Source organism: Felis catus, chromosome A1 (genome assembly GCF_018350175.1).
Source record: "Felis catus isolate Fca126 chromosome A1, F.catus_Fca126_mat1.0, whole genome shotgun sequence".
NCBI lineage: Eukaryota > Metazoa > Chordata > Mammalia > Carnivora > Felidae > Felis > Felis catus.
The window spans coordinates 191002843-191023725 of record NC_058368.1 but is presented as its reverse complement, the minus strand read 5'-3'; the positions used below and the strand labels follow the sequence as shown (position 1 = coordinate 191023725).

Below are 20883 nucleotides of genomic sequence, written 5' to 3'. Positions count from 1 at the left end.
CCTTCAAACTTGCCCATTGAATTCCCACCTCAGTGCCTTTGCATGTGCTTATACTGTTTCCTCTGACCAGAGTGCTTCCCCCAGATGTCTTCATGCTTTGCTGTCTCACTTGATGCTTTTGTCACAAATCTTTCCACTATAGAGTTTTTTCCTGAGCATCCTTGAGACAAGAGGCTCCCGCTCATTATCCTTTCCTCCTGCTTTTTTTCTTTCTTTCTTTCTTTCTTTCTTTCTTTCTTTCTTTCTTTCTTTCTTTCTTTCTTTCTTTCTTTCTTTCTTTCTTTTTTTCTTCCTAAGCCGCCTTCTCAAGGATAAGTTTAAAATTTCATTTTGGTTTGTTTATCTGTTGATTGTTTTCCCCACTAGAATGGAAGGTCCAAGAAACAGGGCATCTTTTTACTGCTAATGTCATGAGAATCCCTGATAAGTACTTATTTGTTAAAATAAGCCTTGGTAACAGAAAATTATTGGAAACAACCTCAATGCTCATAACTAACATGTTGGCTAGGTAAAATATCATGTATCCATATAATTTCAAACTGTTTAACTTAAAAAAATACAAATTTATGTATATTTTCATGGGACTATCCCTTGGCTATATTAAGTTGGATTCAGAATCTAACCAAGTTAGATTCAGAACAATAAAGAGCCTTAAATATGCCATTCTTTGTGTAAAAAGGGAAAATTTAAACATGTGTGTACATATTGAATAAAGCTTGCATATTTATTCAACATTTCTATAAAGATAAAAAAACTAGTAATAGTCACTTCTGTGGAGGGAAACTGGAAGTGTGAACAACAACAAAAAAAGGTTTTAAATGTGTACTCTTAAGCTTTTTTTAAATACATACACTCGTCTAGTTTTTTTTTCAGTAAAAATTGTTCAACACTTACATATTCCAATTCTTAGAAAACTAAACTGTGGAATACCTAACTTTTAAATTAATCCACATACGTGTTTAAACAGAAGATGCCATTCTTAGACTGTTTCACATAAACAAGCATTTGTTCTTACAGATGAATTTTTATAAGAAAAGTGCTGATTGTTAAATCACAACCGAAAGTGATGAGCTTGTTACAATTGTCTAAATTGTGCCAAATATTAACAAACCAAGACTAATGTGCTATCTGGATGGCTGATGGAAAACAACCCTGGAAAGCAGATAGTTTGAAATCAGAGACCTCAAAATTAACATGGCTAATGGAAAACTATTTTCATGCCAAGATAATCCAAAATGACTGTGATTTCACACAAACCCTAGATACTGTGATGCAGCTGTGGGGGAATGCAGTCCTGCTATTTACATAAACTGGTTAGATTCGTACACAGTGATGTGATTCATGTTTACTTGTAAATGTACTGGAGATATTAACATGCAGCATCATTATCAACAAACCCTAGCTCCCGTGATTTGTCTTATTGGTCTTATTTCTAAATACGATGGTAGTTATTCATTAGGCCATTTTAAGTCATTACTCCTTTTCATAACTTACAAGGTGTCCAGGTGGGCCAGAGTCTCTGTCTGCAAACTAGTCTGTCCACTGAGCTCATTCAACACCAGCTTTGCCACCAACCCTGCTTAATTTAAACAGGCTGTTATGGCCAGAATGCTTGCTGCGTCTTCTGCTGAAAAATGTGTTCTCCTTTTTAATTGTCCCTTTGTCAGAATGGCCTTCCATGATCAGAGTGGATCACTCTCCATCCTCTCCTAAGGAACCCTCTTCATTTCCTTCTTAACACCTAACTTAGATCTAATGGCTTAATCTGTTGGCAAGAGTATTGTCCATCTCTCCCTTGAAAGTACAAGCTTGAAGAAAGCAGAAATACGATCCTCCTCCTTCATTTGAAGACCTACGTATCTCTAGGACCTGCTGTGGTACTTGGAACTTAGTGGCCAAAATATTTTTTCTTGCTGAAAAAATAGATTGTGATTGGGAATTCCCTTTGAAGGCCAGGTCCGTGCTCTGCCATGTTTCTTCCCTCTTATGCGTAACTTTACAGACTTGCACTCATTGGCATCCCTATAAATTTCCTTATGGAGCAAGATATTTATAAAGCCTAGTGGGCAGAAGAGTCTGGCAAGCAGGAGTGAAATGCATGCCAGTACCTCCTTGTTCTCAACTCTACCTTGTTAGTAGAGCAGATCATAGTCTAAAATTTTACAGGCCCAAAAGAAAAATCATCAGGAAACTTGGTGGCCTTATATGTGTCTTTAGAAAGTTTACTAGTTATTTTAAAATCAGCTCTCAAAACATAATGCATTCCTCCGTAGCAGATTGATAATGCAGATGCTCTAACTATTCTCTAGGTATCTCTTTTATTTGGGGAGAGAAAAGGACAACATTTGTTCTTCTCCTGAAGAAGATCTCTGTGGAAATAAAAACACTGAGCGCAGACAAATGAGGACTTACAGCAGTATTAGATTCGAATATGTACTCAGCCTCACAAAGTATGCCAGCTGTATGGGGTTCTGCCCCAGGACCTTCCATCCACCTTATAGCAACTGATGAAATCTAAGAACTGGGGCAGTTTGAGATTGGCTAGTAGCTATTTGGTGTCAATTAGATTGAGGAAGGGAAGTCAACATGTATGAAATGTATGATCACTTGAGTATGATCATCTTTCTGTGTTAGGATGTCAAAGGTTTGTCAAAGAAGTGGGCCTCATCACTCTGAAGCTTAGTGTTGGTGACCTTAAGCTGAACACATAATTCAGCTTCCTCGGGAGCAATAGCTACAGGGTTCAGGGGCCAGCTAGTCTGGCCTGGCTTAAAGGTCTTTGTAATGACTTCACCATAAACTTGGGATTTGTACAAATCCTCCAGTGACTCCTATGACTGGTGTTGGGCATTTGTGAGTCCATTCAGAAAAGCTTCATGGCTATCAGAAAGTCACTAAGCTATTGGTGATGGCTGCAATGGCAACAGGGAAACAAATAGGGCTATACACCCTAAGAAGAGGTCTTGTGAAAGGATACTGTCCTGAAGGCTGACAAATTAGGATCAGGCCTTGATTCTCTAGTGTTACGTGATCCCAGGTAAGAATGTTTGAATGTGTGAGACCATGAGACTGTAGTTTTCAAAACCATGCTTTAGTAATATGTGCATCCAAAATGACCTTTTTTGGAAACTCAGCATCTATTATATTTAGCAGCTACTTAATTAACCCGTGATGATATTTGGTTATTATATTATGGTATTACCTTGACTGTAGTTCCTTCCTATCTAAGGGCAAAACAACGGTAAGTTTCACTATATTCATTCTATGAGAAATACAACTCCCTTGCATTTTGTGTGCAAGGCATAGATGATCTATAAGTCAACTGGATTTGTTTACAAACAAATGAACACTGAAAATGGGCTCATAAAGGAATAGAATAATGCTTTAGATCTAAGCCTACTTTTGACATCAGTATAATCACATGTGTATTTGGAAAGGGAGTCAAATTGTGTAAATTTACTTTCTTTTACTTGTGATCTTATAGATTTGTGTTACTGGAGGATGTGCATTGGTTATGTTGTTTTGGCTTCATTTTTATTCATTGAATAAGTGTATGCATGTACGCACATGTACACACATATTTTATATAATTACATACACACATAAACATACTGTTGTTTAGTTGCTCCTGGAGTTAAAAGTTTTACATACTTAAAAGCATTTAGGATATATTCAGAGAGATTACACATATCACTGTAAAATATGTTGTGTAACAATTAAAGAGGTTCCCAAAGACTGATGGAAAGTCCTAGTCTTATGATTCTCAAGAAGACGGTATTGGGATAGAGGGACCCCTTTTTAAAATTCACATGTGCAGTACAATAGATATAGATGCATGTAAGCTGAGATTTCTTTCTCATGGCAGAAAAGATACCTGCGCGTTTAAAAACCAAGACACCAAAGGTTGTAAAGAGCATAATGTTCAGTATCCTGCTGAAAGAGGATGGTGGAAATGGAAGCACCAGTGTAGGAAAGCAGTGAAAATGTGAAGGATGACACAGTAAAAAAATATGACTCTTTCTCTCTCCCTCTCCCTCCCTCTCTCTCTGTCTATACACACACACACATACACACACACACACACACATATATACATACACATATATTATATATATATTTTTTACTCTGCCATATTTATATATGTATATTTATATATACTCTATATAGACATGGGAGGAAAATGGGTGAGCCAATGACTGGGCCAGGGATGTATCTCTATGTTAGATCTAAATTCATGTTCTTAAAGCATGGTCTCTGAGCCACATCTATCAAAATCATTTGGTGCTTGTTAATAAACACAGGTTCCTGAGATGCCCTACGGAATTAGGGCATAAATGCACCTGGGAATGTGCATTTAATCAATTACCCTGGAGTGGTTCTTATCCACTGCGAAGTCCAAAAGTCACTCCTAATGGAAGACCAATAACAGTACCTTGCAGTGTGTTCAGCTAAGCAGTGATGTCCCACAGTGGTGTCCCACTGAGGGCTTGCCGTATGCCTAGGGTCCTTTATGGCAGGGGCTAGGGGAGGATCCAGGTTTTGTGAGGCCTGAAGCCTAAATAATTTGGGGGGATGTTTTAATGGGAAAAATAAACTAAAAAAATTATAAATACAAACAAATTAAAAACATGAATATGTTTAGGGTGAGAAAAGAAATCATTAATTTTTAAAAGACCTATCATAAAATCCAGAAAAATGATATTGTTAATAATTAACTGACATACTTTTTCCATACTTTTTGGTTGCATAGCCGTAGATTGCCTCTTCATATGACAGCTGTTTAGCACTATCACTTTCTTGTATAGACAATAGAAAGATCGTTGCTTCCTATGGCAATTTCAACAGAACTGAGATTTTATTACTGCTGATGGTGATGTGTAAAGCATGCAACTTTACAAACAGAATATAAACACACAGTGCACATAACCTGCAAACGTAAGAATTCTGGTTCATTCTATTTTCCATGATTCCCATAAAAAATAAAAACTATATGGAGCACCTATAATTTTATATGCTGAATTGGATATATTCTTGTCAAGAGAGAATTTCTGTTTTGACTAAGTGTCAGTGAGAATTGGATCTCACTTGAAATTTTACATATCTAATGATTGAAAAAAAAAGTCCAGCTGGCATCTGGCTCTTTACTACCCAGATATTTCTGGTGCTGGCCATCACAGGATACGTTTACATCACAAGGTGTACTTGGGTTCTTTACCTTCATGACACCATACTCGGTGAGTTGGCACCAAGGGTGAAAGAAGAATTTCTGGAAGACATTGCTACATGAGGAGGACTAGAAATAATGTACCCTCTACAAGGAAGTGTCTGCAAATGACGTAAATACTTATTACTGTACCCAAACTATATGAACCCCCAATTCACCTTCCTGTTAATTGGACCTCCAAACTTAATGTAAATCCTCCAAAGCCACCCAACATAAAGGGAATTTGAAAAATACACAGTCTTAACTAGTTGTAATTAAAACATCTTAACTTTAGCCCATTTGACAAAAATTGTATGGTGCTATTAATGTATTACTAGGGTGCCTCCCAGAGTCATGAAAGGAACCTGGACAAGAGAGGACTTGAAACTTGATTCCCTGGAAGGATTTCTACTGGGGAGGATCAAGAAGAAACACAGATTGGAGACTATCTTTCCTTTTATATTTTTATCATCTCAACATGTTTCAGTTTTTGACTAGAAAAATTAGTGTACTCAGCCTATCTAAATTTTCCCTTTCTCGGCAGGATTATTGGTAACAGATGTATGCATTTCCTTATGTTTGGTTGGCTTCGCTTCCTGTTGTAACCATTCACACAAAATTGCTCACTCCCTTCCCTGTTCTTTCCTTCTTCCCTTACCATCTGAGTTGCAAACTGGAGTATTCTGTTTTACGTGGCTTATTTAAGTAGGCAGTTGGTGTGGTAGAGATTTAAGAGCCCTCATTACATACAGAATAGGCCACTACATCGTTCACGAGGGGTCCGAATTCTGATCCCCACTCAGCCTTTAATTTGTTGTGTGACTTGAAAGAGAACTACTTCTCCTTCCTGGCTTCGAGGTCCTCAGCTAGTCAGTAAATATGGTGGTCAATATCAGTGGTCCCTAGGAGCGCAAGAGTCCTGCCAAGCCCTCAGAGAAGCTCTGCTTTTTTGCTGTTGCATATTCTAGAATTTGTTGCAATCTTTTTCTCTTGCAGTGGTCATACTATTAAAAAATATATTGAAGGCCAGTTTTTAGAGAAGTAGTCCCAAATGCTTGGAACAGCCTAGGGAGTTTTTTTAATTAATTAATTTTATTTTATTTTTTTTTTATCAATTATAACTCCATCATAGAGCTCAGAACTTGTATTTGTTAAAAGTTTGTTTTTGAGCCTGATGCATAGTCAAGGCTGAGGGAGGATTATTCTGGACAAGTGGTATGCAACCTTGTCTATACCAAATTACATGGGACACTTTAAAAATGCTGATGCCTGAGTCCTACCTTTGTGATTATTATTTAATAGACACCTATTATTTAATAGGAGTTTTTAAAGCCTCCATAGCTATCTGATATGTATCCAGGATTGAGAAACCCTAATAGAGACAGTCACTGCATTTCGTCAAGGTATAACAATCTTTGTATGAAAAAAAAAGTCACAAGTGTGATATCCGTATCTCTAGAGTCTTCTAAATATTTATTGAACATGTTTCCACTTTATAGCTAAATTACGTAATTCCCACATTGGTTGTGGCAAATGTCAAAGAAAAAGCAGCTGGTGTGGTGGCAATATATCTAGCTTCTGTACTCTTATTTCTCATTGTTCATCATACCTACTAGAGTCCAGTACAGTTATTCTTGTCCTTGCCCTGCTATAAGCCCTGTATTCCTGCACAAGTTGGTCAACTCTAGGCTTGAATCAGCTCATTCATAAAATTAGTTCATTGGAGTTAAAGGACCTTGCAGATACAATTTTACAATTATGTGATCATTTCTTTAATTTATAGAATATGTTTTAATAGGAAATAAAGGCGTAATTTCCTTCAAACTTATAAAACATTCTTTCTCCTTCTAAGGAATCTTGGTGTGTAAAAAAGTTAGCGAGAAATGACTTTGTTGCATTTCTATGTTGTTACAATACAGCCCTGATCTATAGAATTATAAGGAGCTGAGTTATGAAATGGAGATCCTCTTGTAGCGTAAATTTCACTGCTTGGTTGGGAACCCAGCGCTTTGGAAGCTTATTGAAAATGTGCAGGGATACTAAAAATTAATTTTCCTGTGGTGTTGGACTTAAGCTTCTATACACTCCCAGATGGCAGAGGATTTCATATTAGATGGGAAATCATTCATTTGTCATTTATGTATTTGTTTTTTCACTCATTCATTCCATACACATATATTTAAATAAATATTTATATTAGGACCTGATTTTGGTGCTAGGATAGTGTCCAAAACAAGACAGATGCCATGTAGGACTTCATTGAGCATTTCCGTTGATCATAAATAAGAATTCACTAGGCTTTTCAGAATACCAGTGATGTTTAAAGGACTTGAGTTCTCAAGGGGATTTTTAGATTTTATGTGTACATTTTAATGATTATCTAAAAACTATAAAGTAATCATATTCCAGCCCATCTGGAAGATAAATTAATAACCAATGATGTGATTTCAGAGCCCACGTTTTGTTTGTCACCATGGTCACTTTAGTACTGCACACAACACATTTCATTGATCTTGACCAAGATGAAAATAAAAAGAGGCAAGCTTTATTCTTAGGGAATGGAGTATGCTTACGTGAAGGGCAAATGAAGTAAAAAATCCCAAAAGAAAGGTTGTGCAAGTATTTGAATAGAGAAAAACAGTAGGGGGCATTTTGTCGCATGGCTCATGGCAGAATAGGGATGATAGACTGAGAAGATGCTGTGCTAAAGTCCTTGGTACCACATTATGTCACTTAGTTTTAGGAAATCATCAACCTTTGTAGAAGTCAGTTATTGTCTATTTTGATTGACACACATTGGTTGATTTGTTCGTATTTAATTTTAAATTCAGTTTTGGTTTCAGAATTTTATTGAAATAAGTTTACTTAGATTTGTGTTGATACTTAAGCAGTAGTGGTAGGAGAAAGATCTTTCGTGTCAACAGCAGGGTTTAAGGAAAGCTTCCTTACTTTAAGGAGGATTAATATATTACTTAACTTTGACAAATATTTTTCTAACTTATCTCACTGTGCTGTAATCACTACTTAATGAGTTCTTTCCTCCCATTAACCTGCAAGCTCCTGGAAGGCATTTTCACACCTTCCTTGACTTTGAGCCTCTTTAATGTTTATTAAATAAGTGAATTGATTGATCACAATTGGAATCCTGTAACTCCTAAGGACTAATTCATCATGTAATGAGGTTACTGTTCAGGGAGGCATTTAAGCACCAGCTACCATTTGAAGATTTCTGAGTCCGGTGGGGCTTAATCTATGCCCATCAGCATCACTTTGAACTCTGAAATAGGGAGAAGATAAAAATTGTTACTTTTCCCCGACTTTTTGACAGTACAGAATGACTGCATTTGAGATCATTTAGCACCCCCCCACACACACCAAATAAATTAGTTGAATAGCATTTATTATACCACCGCGATGAACTGTTGGGGTTCATTTATTTTCTCAGACAAATTCTAAATTTTGCCCTCAGGACTTTGGTAGGCGGTTGAGCATCTCCCTCACAAAGAGGTTGGAATTCTAAGAATCATTTGGAAAATGGCTTCCTAAGGGTCTCTTCCTCCCAGGGTATGTGCACCTGTGGATGTCTCGGTATATACATCATGCGAGATGACTGTGTAAAATGAGGGGACTAACACAGTGTCCAGAGGAGATACTTTTGTCCAGGGGAAACTGACTTTTGGAGTTGTCAGGAGGATGGAAACGTACAGACGGCAGCCAGCCATATCTCTTCATCAGTTGATTTTTTTTCTTTTTTTTTTTTTTTTTTCTTCCTCTCAGCAGTTTAACGTGAGTGCGTCTCTCTTGCCTTGTCTATTTCAGATGCCTCAGGAACAGTACACACACCACCGGAGCTCCATGCCCAGCTCTGAGGGGCCACAAGTATACAAGGTGGGCATTTATGGCTGGCGGAAAAGATGCCTGTATTTCTTTGTCCTACTCCTGATGATTTTAATACTGGTGAACTTGGCCATGACCATCTGGATTCTCAAAGTCATGAACTTCACAATTGTAAGTAAAAACACATGTTTCTTCAGCCCTTCTTGGGGGAAGGGAAGGGAACGTGTGGACAAAGAAAAAGGAATGTGGAAAAGTAGTGGTAGTAGGATTCAAAAGATCTTGTAGCCTGGCATTTGGTTAAAAGTATTTCTGTTCACATTACTTTTGGGGATCCACCTCTATCTCATCTCTAGTTCCCAAAGGCTGGTAATTCAATTTGGAGGCATTTCCCTCCTTTACAGTCTCTCATATGGTTTCCCTTCATTTTGATAACCGTGTCTGTGTATCCTGTAGTTTCTAAGCCCTCTGAGTAAATAATACAGGAAGAAATACGGGAAAAATTCAAAGTACTAAGTTTTCCCAAATTTTAGTAGTGATTGTGAAAGATTTTGTGAAGTGGAGGGTAGAAATATCTGAGTAAAATGAGGCTTTGTGAATTATTTAAGAGTTTTAACGGTCTGTATATGCCAGGTAGCTCATTACTATGTTTAATTGAGATTCTCCTTGATTTTTAGAAGGGCAATTCTCTTTGCCATTGCCAGAGCAGGATGGAAATGAGAGCAGAGCCATGTTTCATTTTTTGTAGTAAAAATTGTGTTTATGCTTCTTTGAAGAAATCCTTGCTATAGGTACTTAAGGGTACTATACACATTGAACATTTACTTGTTGAAGTTCAAATGAAAAGAAAATCCTGGAAATACGATTTCTGGAGTCATTCTGTGGGGTTTTTTCCCCTTTAGATTTCCTAGAGATTCTGGCATTGTAAGTACTTTCACTTTTAGTGAAAGCATAGTGGATAGTAATCTGCTGCCTTGAGATTACTTTCCTTTCTTGTGATGTCAAAGGTAAATAATTAGATTGGCCATAAAAATAAATCCTATTGTATAGAGCAATTTGACCATATTACAGTAAGTTACCAGTAAGATTTTCATGTGAAAATCCCAAGTAAGATAGTGGATTTTCGCCTTTTCTGGATTATAAAGTTTATTTTTATCCTTAACACACAGTGCAGAGGCATGCTTCCCTGCCTTTCCGGGGGAAGTATCTTCTGTTTGGGCTACTTTGCTCCATCTGCCTGATGCTCCTATAGCTGCCTGGGAAAACCCTGGATCCTCCTGTAACTCCATTTCTCTGTTTCTTATTACACTCATTACCCAAGATAAGAATTTTTGCCTGTACTTCCCAGACAGACTCCCTTTGAGAAGACTGAGTGCTGAATCTTTTTAGAGATTATGGTTCTAAGAGGTATCCAGGGTCCCTTTGGTCCTAAGTCCAAGTGACCACAATTGCCATTTGTTGATGTGCATGTTCTGTGATGTTTTTATTTTGTAATTCATGAACTTACAAAGTGGAGAAACTTTTGTTTTGCAGTGTTAAATAAGACTGAGGCTAGGGCAGTAGAATGGAGAATAAAGATGAAAAAGACATTTAAAAGCTGGTGTTGAATAAATACCTCAACTACTGGTTGGATGTAGGAGACAAGGGGTTGGAAGATATGCTGAAACATTCTCAGGTTCTGGCTGGTGAGATAGTTGGATGGTGGGGGGTCCAAAGAGCAAGATAGAATTGATTACTTTGCCATTGGAACCTAGCTGCAACTCATGTACCCCCTAACCCCCTATTTCTGTGTTTTTTTTTACCTAATCTCTTATGAAGTTAATTTATAGAACCTGAAAGATTTTGGGGTGAATGTGGTGGAGAATATGAACTCAAATCTTTAAAACTGGCATCATACACATATGGCTTCTGGAGTGTGTTTTATTTGGCAAGCTTAATAGGGAAAGGTATATGTAAATGTATATTGAGTGACAATTCACTTTGATTGTATGTGAGCTTGGGGAGCAATATGACAGTAAGGTAATAATCTATTTGAAATAGGCTATTTCCTGTAGTTAACTAAATTGATTGCCAAAGTTGAGAGTTCTTAAAGCTTTACCAAACCAAGTACTTACTGAGTTGAGAATAATGCCATTATTAGCCATAATTGGTGCTTTATAATAGTAATGCATTTGAGCAAATAGAGCTGAAGTGTCAGAAAATTGATCTTTCCCTGCAAGTTAAAAGCATATTTTTCCATCAATCACAGTATAAAACCTATTCTTTTAGAATTATCATTCTATTCCACAAATAGTAATTTACTGACAGTGAAGATCGTGAGAAAGAGTAAGGTATTAACCAATTTTATATTGGAGAATGTGGGGTGAAAGAGAAAAGGGAATCAGTGGGATAAGAGTCAAGCATTTTATGCATGGATTTTAAAATATCATCAACAGAAAAGAGTGATTATTTTGTACATCTAAAATGTTCAATAATTTGCAATTTGGGAAAGTTGACAGTGTAATCAAACCTTCTGAGTAAGAATGAACCAAGAGAATGATGGCATATGAAGGTATTTCTGGGATTTGGCAATTTATCCAAGGTTGGATATCCAGAATTTTACTCTGTAGTCAGACTTCTGTGCCATCCCCAAGGATATACGCTGCAAGAACCCTTTCGTTAGAGCAATCTGGACAAACATCTAACCAAGTTTTCTTGATCCCAGATGTAAATCAGAAGACAAGTGGTTTTGCTCTCCTAAGCTCTTAGCAGAATATTCTGATGTTCGTTATAAGGCAGGTGGACAAGGTTACACTTGTATTCTCAGTTTTCCCCTCCATGGAAGAGTGTATGGCTTACCAATACTGTGACCCATAAGTCAAACTATCCTAGTTCATCGCACACTGTGCTGCCCAAGGGAACTACTATTTACTACACATTTATTCTTTTAGTTCATTCTGTTAGTCACTGTGCTTGGCCCTTAAAATATATATCTCATTTAATTCTCACAACAACTATAAATTAGGTATTACCTCCATTTTAATAAAAAAAATACTCAGAGAAGTTAAGTGACATGTTGGAAGACACACAGCTAAGATGTAAAAGAGCTAGTGTTTGCATTCAAAGCCCAACCCTTTCCACTACACTGAACCTCCTCCTTCTTTTTTTTTCAATATGAGATTTATTGTCAAATTGGTTTCCATACAACACCCAGTGCTCATCCCAACAGGTGCCCTCCTCAATGCTCATCACCCGCCCTCCCCTCCCTCCCATCCCCCATCAATCCTCAGTTTATTCTCAGTTTTTAAGAGTCTCTCATGAACCTCCTCCTTCTAATTGCGCTAGTGATCTGGCTCTTCAACAAAACTCTAAAGCTGGCAAAATGGGCACTATCTTTGTTGCCCACCCTCTCTCATCTGAACCACAAACGTCCCTCCCATCTGAGATAGCCATTGGTGTTTGCTGTGCCAAGTAGTTTCCTGATAGTTGTGAATGTTCAGTCCTCATCTTCTTTCCCTTGGCACTGTCTCTTATGACCCTCTCCCTCCACTGTCTCAACTTCTGATTTATCCCCTTGTTGTATTCATGTAAACATTTAATATAAACTTAATAATGATTTCTGTGTCATAGGTTGACATGGAGACTCAGTGAGTTCATTTGTGTTAAGCATTTATGGCAGCCTCTGACCCACAGAAAGACTTGATATTGGCAACAGAAAGTCGTGAGAGACCCTACATCATAGTGGAGTGGTTAAGGGCTCACACACTCTGGAGAGAGATGCTCTAGATACAGATCTGGCTTCTGTTTCTTACTTTGTCAGGTTCCTCGACCTTCTGTGCTGCAGTTTCCTGGGAGTAAGAGCACCTACCTCTTCATAGGATTCTTGTGAATAATACATGAGGTGATGAGTCCAAGCTATTTAGAATGGAGCTTGGCACATGTTAAGTTATGGTAGCAGTTGCTATCACCATCAACATCATAACTTTTTGAAGGCTTATTTTGTGCCAGGCACTGTACTGTTGTAATTTGTAAGTATTACCTAACTTAACCCTTCTGTGAGTAGATGATAATAGGGTACCAACTTCACAAGGTGGTAGCTTGATCTGTGATCACACAGCTCTAAGGCAGCAGACTAAAGATGTGAATCCAAGCAGTCTGCCTCTGGAACCTGGTCTGTTAGCCAATGTGGGGCAACACAAAAAGTTCTAGCATGAGGGGGATCCTGGCTGGCTCAGTTGGTGGAGCAGGGGACTCTTGATCTCATGGTTGTGAGTTCAAGCCCCACGTTGGGTGAAGAGATGATTACTTTAAAAAGTAGGAGAGCACCTGGGTGGCTCAGTCAAGCATTGAACTTTTGATCTCAGCTCAAGTCTTGATCTCAGGGTTGTGAGTTTGGGCCCCACTTAGGACTCCATGTTGGGCATGGAGCCTACTTAGATAATAATAATAAAAAATAATAATAAAAAAATCTTAACATGAATGTCAGGGAACTAGATGCCTAGCCGGCAATGAACTACATCACTTCCCCCCCTCCCCTAAGACTCAGTATAGAAATGAATGCATTGAAGTAGGTATCTATAAGACCATAGGTATCTTTCTGTTAGAATGCTATGGTTTTGTCTTTTGGATTTTGCCTTGACCATGTGTGATCTCATTCTGTAGAAGACTGCTGCTACTGCCAGTACATTCTAACAACCCAGTCCATATAATGTGGCTCTGAAGACCTCCCAAAATACTCAGTATTGATCATCTAAAATATCATTTAGCAGAAGTGGTTAGTAAGTGATAAAATTTAAAAGGTTTGGGAATTATGAATAGATGGCCTGATCTCTTAGCACAATTGAGTATGAAATCATTCATTGTTAGACAAAATAAAAGCTTAGGAGTCACCTCATCAGACCTCCTCATTTTGCAGATGATGGAACCAAAGTGGAGAGTGAGGTTGCCTGACCCAGCTGCATTGCCCTAACCATGCCAGGGAACTTCTCAGGAGCAGGGATTATGTTCTATTTATCCTTGTAACCTCAACCCGGTTCCAGTACCCAGTCAGCTTTCAGTATGTGCTTGTCAAATTTAAATTGCCTTTGTGCTGATACATGCACAAGATACTGGATGTCCAGTACCTGGTCAGTGCAGGTCACATGGTAGGTCCTCAGTAAATTATAGTTTTCTATACCTTGTTTAATAGATACCTTAACTTATATTTCTCTTTTCCTTCATTAAAATGATAAAAGTCAAACCATTTTGTACATGGTTATATAAGAAATGAAATGTCTGTTTAATAGAAGCTCAGAACTTAATATTTTTCCCATATAATCTTCATAAACACCCTATGAGTTTGGCACCACTTTTCCCCTGTTTTACAGGTGGGGGAGCAGAGAGTCCAAGAAGTATGGTAACTTGCCCCAAGGTCATGCTGTCAGTAAGCCATGAAGCTGGGGTTGGGTCACAGGGAGTCAGGCTCTCGAGCCCATACTCTTAATCAGGACACTACACTGTCCATTTTCCAAGTGCTATTTTTCATGAAGACAAATTGAATTTGTTCAGTGCAATGTCTAAAACATGATTTATTTACCCCAAAGTAAGATAAAGATCCACTGAGGGTCAGAGGAAGGCATTCTAATACTTGTAAATTGGACACATTGTAAAACAGTAAAAGCCAGAGAGAACGGCCAGTGTGTTCCTTAACTCAGAGCGCCGACATATCATCTGTTTGGAGAAAGCTCAAGGAACTGCGACCTAGTCAAACTAACTCAAGTAGAGGGGAGTGGGGACACACATGCTCGGGGGAGGAGAGAGGAATCTCATGGGTAGATGGGAGCACCTCACAGCAGAGAGACCTAGAGTGCTGTCAGGAACCAAGCCTGCTCTGGGGATGTCCACCCTCTGGCTTTACAGGGTCACATGACATCCATCTTGCCCTGAGACATTCGTTGCTATTTGCAGGCCAGATTCCTTCTGCCTTGGTTGTGCCATCGCGTTTTCTGCTTCTTTGCAACTTAAGCACACATCTGCCCTTGTCCTTTCCTTTAAAATGGCCCTTCCTCCAGCTCCCGCCTGTACCTGCCCCAGTCTCTTGTTATCCAGGTGGAATCCCAGAGAGGGAAGTGCATTGGCCCAGCAGATGCTGCACATCACATTGTGACGTGTTTGCATGCCTAGAGACTCAGTAAGATGCCCCATCAGCTGTGTCCTGGCAGCACAAAGTCAAGCAGTTCTCAGAGTTCAGCTCTTTCAGCAGCCTGGCCAGGATTCCCTCCCATTAGGTCGGAAATACACTCAAAAAGCCTATCTACCTTGGATCTTCTGTAAACATTGCCTCTTTTAAGCTTTTCTCTTTCTTCTCCTTTATTCTCTGGAATCTTCCCCTATTAAGCTGATGACTCTTTCTTTTGTGTTGTGCTTTCCCTGCTGTCAAGCAGTGGGGGGTGGGGGGGGACATGCAGTCCTCTACTTATTTATTTTCCTGTCCCTCCCTCCTACTAGGCCACGAGCTCCAGAAGACGGGAACCTTAAACTATTCATATTTGAGCCCACAAGTTTAAGCACCATGCTTAGCACATAGTCTTTAAAATGTTTATTGAATAAATGAATGGGAAAAAATCATGACTAGCCTGTCACTTTAAATTAAAATGTGTAAAGATGGGTTAATAGAGCTTTATATGGCTTTTAAAATGAACTATTAGTTCATTTATTAAGGTAGACAGATCATAAATGAGATGAGTACTCGAATTTGATTATGAAAAGGTATTTTTAATACAGACACTCCCTCCTGTGTATCAGCTACCTGCTACATTTTAATTACATGAGAAGAGAAGGGTAATAATGGAGTGTGAAACAGAACTGAAGCAGGAGATGTCATCCTAGTTAATATACAGATTTGCTCAGCAAATGAAAGAAAATGATATTATTGGCTTCAGTTAGACTTTTCGTTTAATGCTGTTAGTGAATATACCGTGTGTGTGAGTAGCATCCACTTCAGTTTCTATATTGAAAACATCATGCTTCTGACTCTCAGTGCTTTGACTCCTGTGGTCACTTTTTATCCATTAGCTCAAATTCATCGGCCTGAAAGTTGCCAAAATGTTATTTTTTTTTAAGGCAGCATGAAAACTGTGAAGCAGAAAAACAAAAGACAAAAGTCACCTGTTCTATCAGTCCTGGGATGTGGCTCCATAATGTCCTATTTGCTTTGAAGCCTGCTGTGTTTTGTACCTTTATAAGAATGAAAATCTTCTAGGATGATTTTAGTCATTGTGACTGCTGCAAAATGCTATAAGCCAAGCTTGTTACAAATTTATGTTCTAAACATAACATGTTTAGAACATAACATGTTCTAAAACATGTTCTAAACACTAACATGTGTTCTAAAAATTACAAATATTTTAAGAGAGTATCAATAAAGGAGTCAGCTAAAGCTAGAAGGTACTGAGAAACTTCTTAAGTTGACTGTAACACGATGGCTAAGGACTTCTGAGTCATGTTGAAAGCAGAGACCCCCATGACGGCAGCTTGGAAGCAGTGTGTTAAGCCTGGTTGGGAAACCTCAGACACTAGGGCTCCAGCTTTGAGAGCTCAGGCCCCTGGAGACAAAAGATGGGGTGGGGAAGGAAAAGAGTGGAAGCCGATGCTCAAAACGTCCACAAGAATGCAAATCGTAGACACTCTCAGTGCAAATCGTAGACACTCTCGAGAGGTCAGACTGAGAAACTTGAGCTCTAATTACAAACGAAGGACTATGTAATGTTAGCCTAGGATAATACCCATGACCTTTGCCACTTACTACTATTTTCATATACTCAGAATTTGTTGTGAATGATTCTGGAATTGAGAAAAACTGAGAATGTCCGCAATCGCCCTGGAAATATTTTTGTCTTCATACATCACGCGTAGCTGCTCACACATGGAGTTTCAGATCTTATAGGTCGTGTGGCTGTTACCGTTCTGTTACTCAGAACTCTGAGTTACTCTCAAAATCGGAAGTTATGGCCAGATCTTAGAGCACTACTCACTATCACTGAGGCACTAAGCAATCATAAGAGGGAAGTTTTGAACCTCAAGGGAGTATGTTACTACAGAGAACTTGATTGAAGGACTCTTTCACCATAGGCAGGGGCTATTCAGACTGAAGAAGAAAACATGGTAACTACGAGGAGGTTTCAGGGCACTTGAGTTGCCTGAGAATTATTAGGGTACTCTGAGCTCAGAGTAGTTTTGTAAATGCTTTGTCTACAACTGTACTGTCTGATATGGAATTAAAATTAAATAGCATTAAAAATTCAGTTCCTTGTGGGGCGCCTGGGTGGCTTAGTCGGTTAAGCGGCTGACTTCAGCTCAGGTCATGATCTTGCGGTCCGTGAGTTCAAGCCCCGCGTCGGGCTCTGTGCTGATAGCTCAGAGCCTGGAGCCTGTTTCAGATTCTGTGTCTCCCTCTCTCTGACCCTCCCCCGTTCATGCTCTGTCTCTCTCTGTCTCAAAAATAAATAAACGTTAAAAAAAAAATTCAGTTCCTTGGTCACACGGGCCACATCACAAATATGCAACAGCTACACGGGCTAGTAGCTACTCTCATCAACAGAGCAGATAGAAGACATTGCCATCATTGCAGAAAGTTCTTTCTTATAAAACAGGTCTAGAATCTACTAACCTGCCTTTTGGATAGGTCCGATCTTTGAACAAAAATGTTTTTTATTTCTCTCTGTACAGTAATTTTTGCTTTTTATTTCTGTGTCCTAGACAATGTTTAGGACCTGGAGCCATGGGAGTAGGGTAGAAAAAAAGCGAACAAATAAAACTCAATTCAACAGAAAGAGAAGAAAGTGTCTCATAACCTGATGAGCGAATGGCTCCAAATAACTGGTTAAAACATCCTTGTTCCTTTTCCACCCCCCCCCCCCACTCTCAGTCCCCTCTCCTCCTTTCAGTACTCCTAACTGGGAAGGTAGTAAGACTATGATAGATTTTCCATCTTGTTTTGAAGATCAGGGTGGCTCTTTGTTGGACAAAAATCTCTGTTGAGAGGGGAGGCTCTGGACCATTTCTGAGCCTTATTGTCTCAATCTGTAAAATATGCAGTTCGGACCAGATGAAATACAAGGTCCTCCCTCCAGACCTTAGATAGTTTCTATATATTTTTAAAAATTTTTTTAATGTTTATTTATTTTTGAGAGAGAGGGAGAGAGAGAGAGAGAGAGAGAGCGAGAGAGAGCACGCACACACAAGTTGAGAGAGAGAGGGAGACACGGAATCTGAAGCAGGCTCCAGGCTCTGAGCTATCAGCACAGAGTCCGATGTGGGGCTCAAACCCATGAACCTCTCAAGATCATGACCTGAGCTGAAGTTGGAGGCTTAACCGACTGAGCCACTCAGGTGCCCCAGACAGTTTCCATAATGACTGCTTCCTCCCACTCTTTGACTCAGAATGACAGAGATTTAACCATTTTTTTTCCTTTAGAAGTGTGTGTGTGTGTGTGTGTGTGTGTGCACGCGCTCACACTATATTTAGATAAAAATCCAAGATACTAAGTGTCAGGGAGTATATCTCATGGGCCTTTAAATTTTTTTAAATTTTCATTCATTCAATTATTTAATGAATGGATTTACTGGATTATTTAATTGGTCTCATTATCTTTTGCTACCCAACAAACCACTCCCGAACCCAATGGCTTAATGTAATAGCAGGAATTAATTTTGTTCCGCAATCTCCAATTTGAATGGGGGTCAAGGGGAATGGATTCTCTCCGCTCCCTGATATCTGGCGTCTGAGTTGGGAGGACTCAAAGTCTGGGCTTGGCTGAAGAGCTATAGCTGGAATCATCTAGAGGCATATTTACTTCCTGTGTGGCCACATCTGTGAACTTGGACCTCAGCAAGCCAGAAAATCTGTACACGGCCCACCATATTGGCTAATTTGGGCTTTTAATCCATGTAGCAGCTGGGTTCCAGAATGTGTGTTTTACTTACACAAGATGGGAGTGTGTATTGCTGTTAGGACCTAGACTCAGATGTTGGGTAGCATCACTTTCGATTTAGTCTATTGGTGAAGGCAGGCACAAAATCCTGTTTAGATTCAAGGGGAGGGCACATGGATGGTACCTCTCCATGGGGGAGTTGCAAGGTTCTAGAAAAGAATGTCGGACGAGAGATTGTAGTGGGTTGAATGGTGGCCCCCAGATGATATGCCCTTGGCTTAATCCCTGGAACCTGTACATGTTACCATATTTGACTTTACCTCAATTAAAGATCTTAATATGAGGGGATCATCCTGTATTACGTAGTTGGGCCCTAAATCCAGTGACACATATCCTTATAAGAGGCAGGCAGAGGAAGATTTGACACAGAAGAGGAGCAGGCAGTACGACCACAGAGGCAGAGATTGGAATCATGCCCCCATGTGGGACGTCAATAGCCTCTGGAAGATGAAAAAGTCAAAGAATGAATTCTCCTCTAGGCGTCCAGTGGAAGGGCAGCCCTGCTGACACCTTGGTGTCAGACTTCTAGCTTCTAGAACTGTGAGGTAGTATTTTTTTCAATGTGTTAAGCCATCGGTTTTATGGTAATTTGTTATGACAGTCACAGGAAACCAGTACAGATTGTGTTGTGGCCATCCTTGGAAAGTAGTTTGTCATAACAGCATACACAACAACTGACAATAACCGTGCAAACACCATAGCTTGTATTGAGCAGTGAGAAGTGCCTACTCTGTTATCTCTTATTCTTCACACTGACCCTTTGAGGAGGTCCTCTTATCTCTCCTTTATATATGATGCAGCAAAAGCGTAGACAGCTTGCTTAACCTGCTGACTTCATCAGCTAGTGAGTAGCAGGGGCAGCCTGTGGATCCAGGTGTGTCTGACTTCAGAGTCTTGGCTTTTCACTTTGTCTGGTGATGTTTGCTGTCAAAAAAAAGTAGACGTGTCATTAGCTAGTAATGTATTTAGTTGTATAATGTTTAATGGCAGTGATGGTTAGTGTGTAGCTACAAGTGATAAGGAATGGCATTTTAAAACTACTTCGGTACTGGTTCAGCCATTGACTACTCAAGCAGTTTTATCCTCATAAATATCTATGTATCTATACATCTATATAGATCGATATAACTCTATATATAGATATAGATATATATTAGAGAGAGAGAGCACGTGAGTGAGGGAGAGGGGGAGAGGGAGAGAGAGAGAGACTCCTAAGCAGGTGGAGCCAAACACATGGGTCTGTCCCACAGCACTGGGATCATGACCCAAGCCAAAATAAAGAGCCAGGAGCTCGACCCATTGAGACACCCAGGCACCCCTGTATTCGTGAATATTTTAGGGAGTCATAGTAACTCCATAACTGGTTCTTGTGGTATAAGAATCATTTTTGGTTGCTTTTGTGAGTTACTTTTTTGCCTTCACTAAGTCACATGTAAATAACCACTTGGTGCTTTGATAAATACGGAGTTACACTAGAAAGAAATTTCTTGGTAGGAGCATAGCCCTTCTATTTCATGGAGAAACCTTTTGGTTGGAATGCTTATAAACATAAAATTACACATTTTGACCAGGTTTTAATTATCAATCAACTTTGTTAAACTGAGGCCTCTTTAGCATCTCATAAAACTTGATTTTCTAATAGTAAATGCTCTGTGTTTATTATTTTAAAAATTTTAATGTTCATTTATTTTTGAGAGAGAGCACAAATGGGAGAGGGGCAGAGAGAGCAGGAGACACAGAATCCGAAGCAGGCTCCAGGCTCTGAGCTGTCAGCACAGAGCTCAACGTGGGACTCAAACTCACAAACTGCAAGATCATGACCAGAGCTGAAGTTGGATGCTTAACCTACTGAGCCACCCATGCACCCTGCTCCGTTCATTGTTAAAGAATGAGTTA

At 39.2% G+C, this 20883-nt stretch overlaps 1 protein-coding gene across 7 annotated transcripts in view; it reads left to right on the top strand.

The window, feature by feature from the left end:
• SGCD (sarcoglycan delta) overlaps window positions 1-20883 on the top strand; it is a 946774-nt gene that overhangs the window by 571813 nt on the left and 354078 nt on the right. For all 7 annotated transcript variants that reach the window (XM_019839908.3, XM_045036411.1, XM_045036400.1 and 4 more), the window contains one exon: window positions 9023-9211. In XM_019839908.3, the coding sequence (XP_019695467.1) occupies window positions 9023-9211 (189 nt within the window). The remainder of the gene's footprint in view (window positions 1-9022; window positions 9212-20883) is intronic.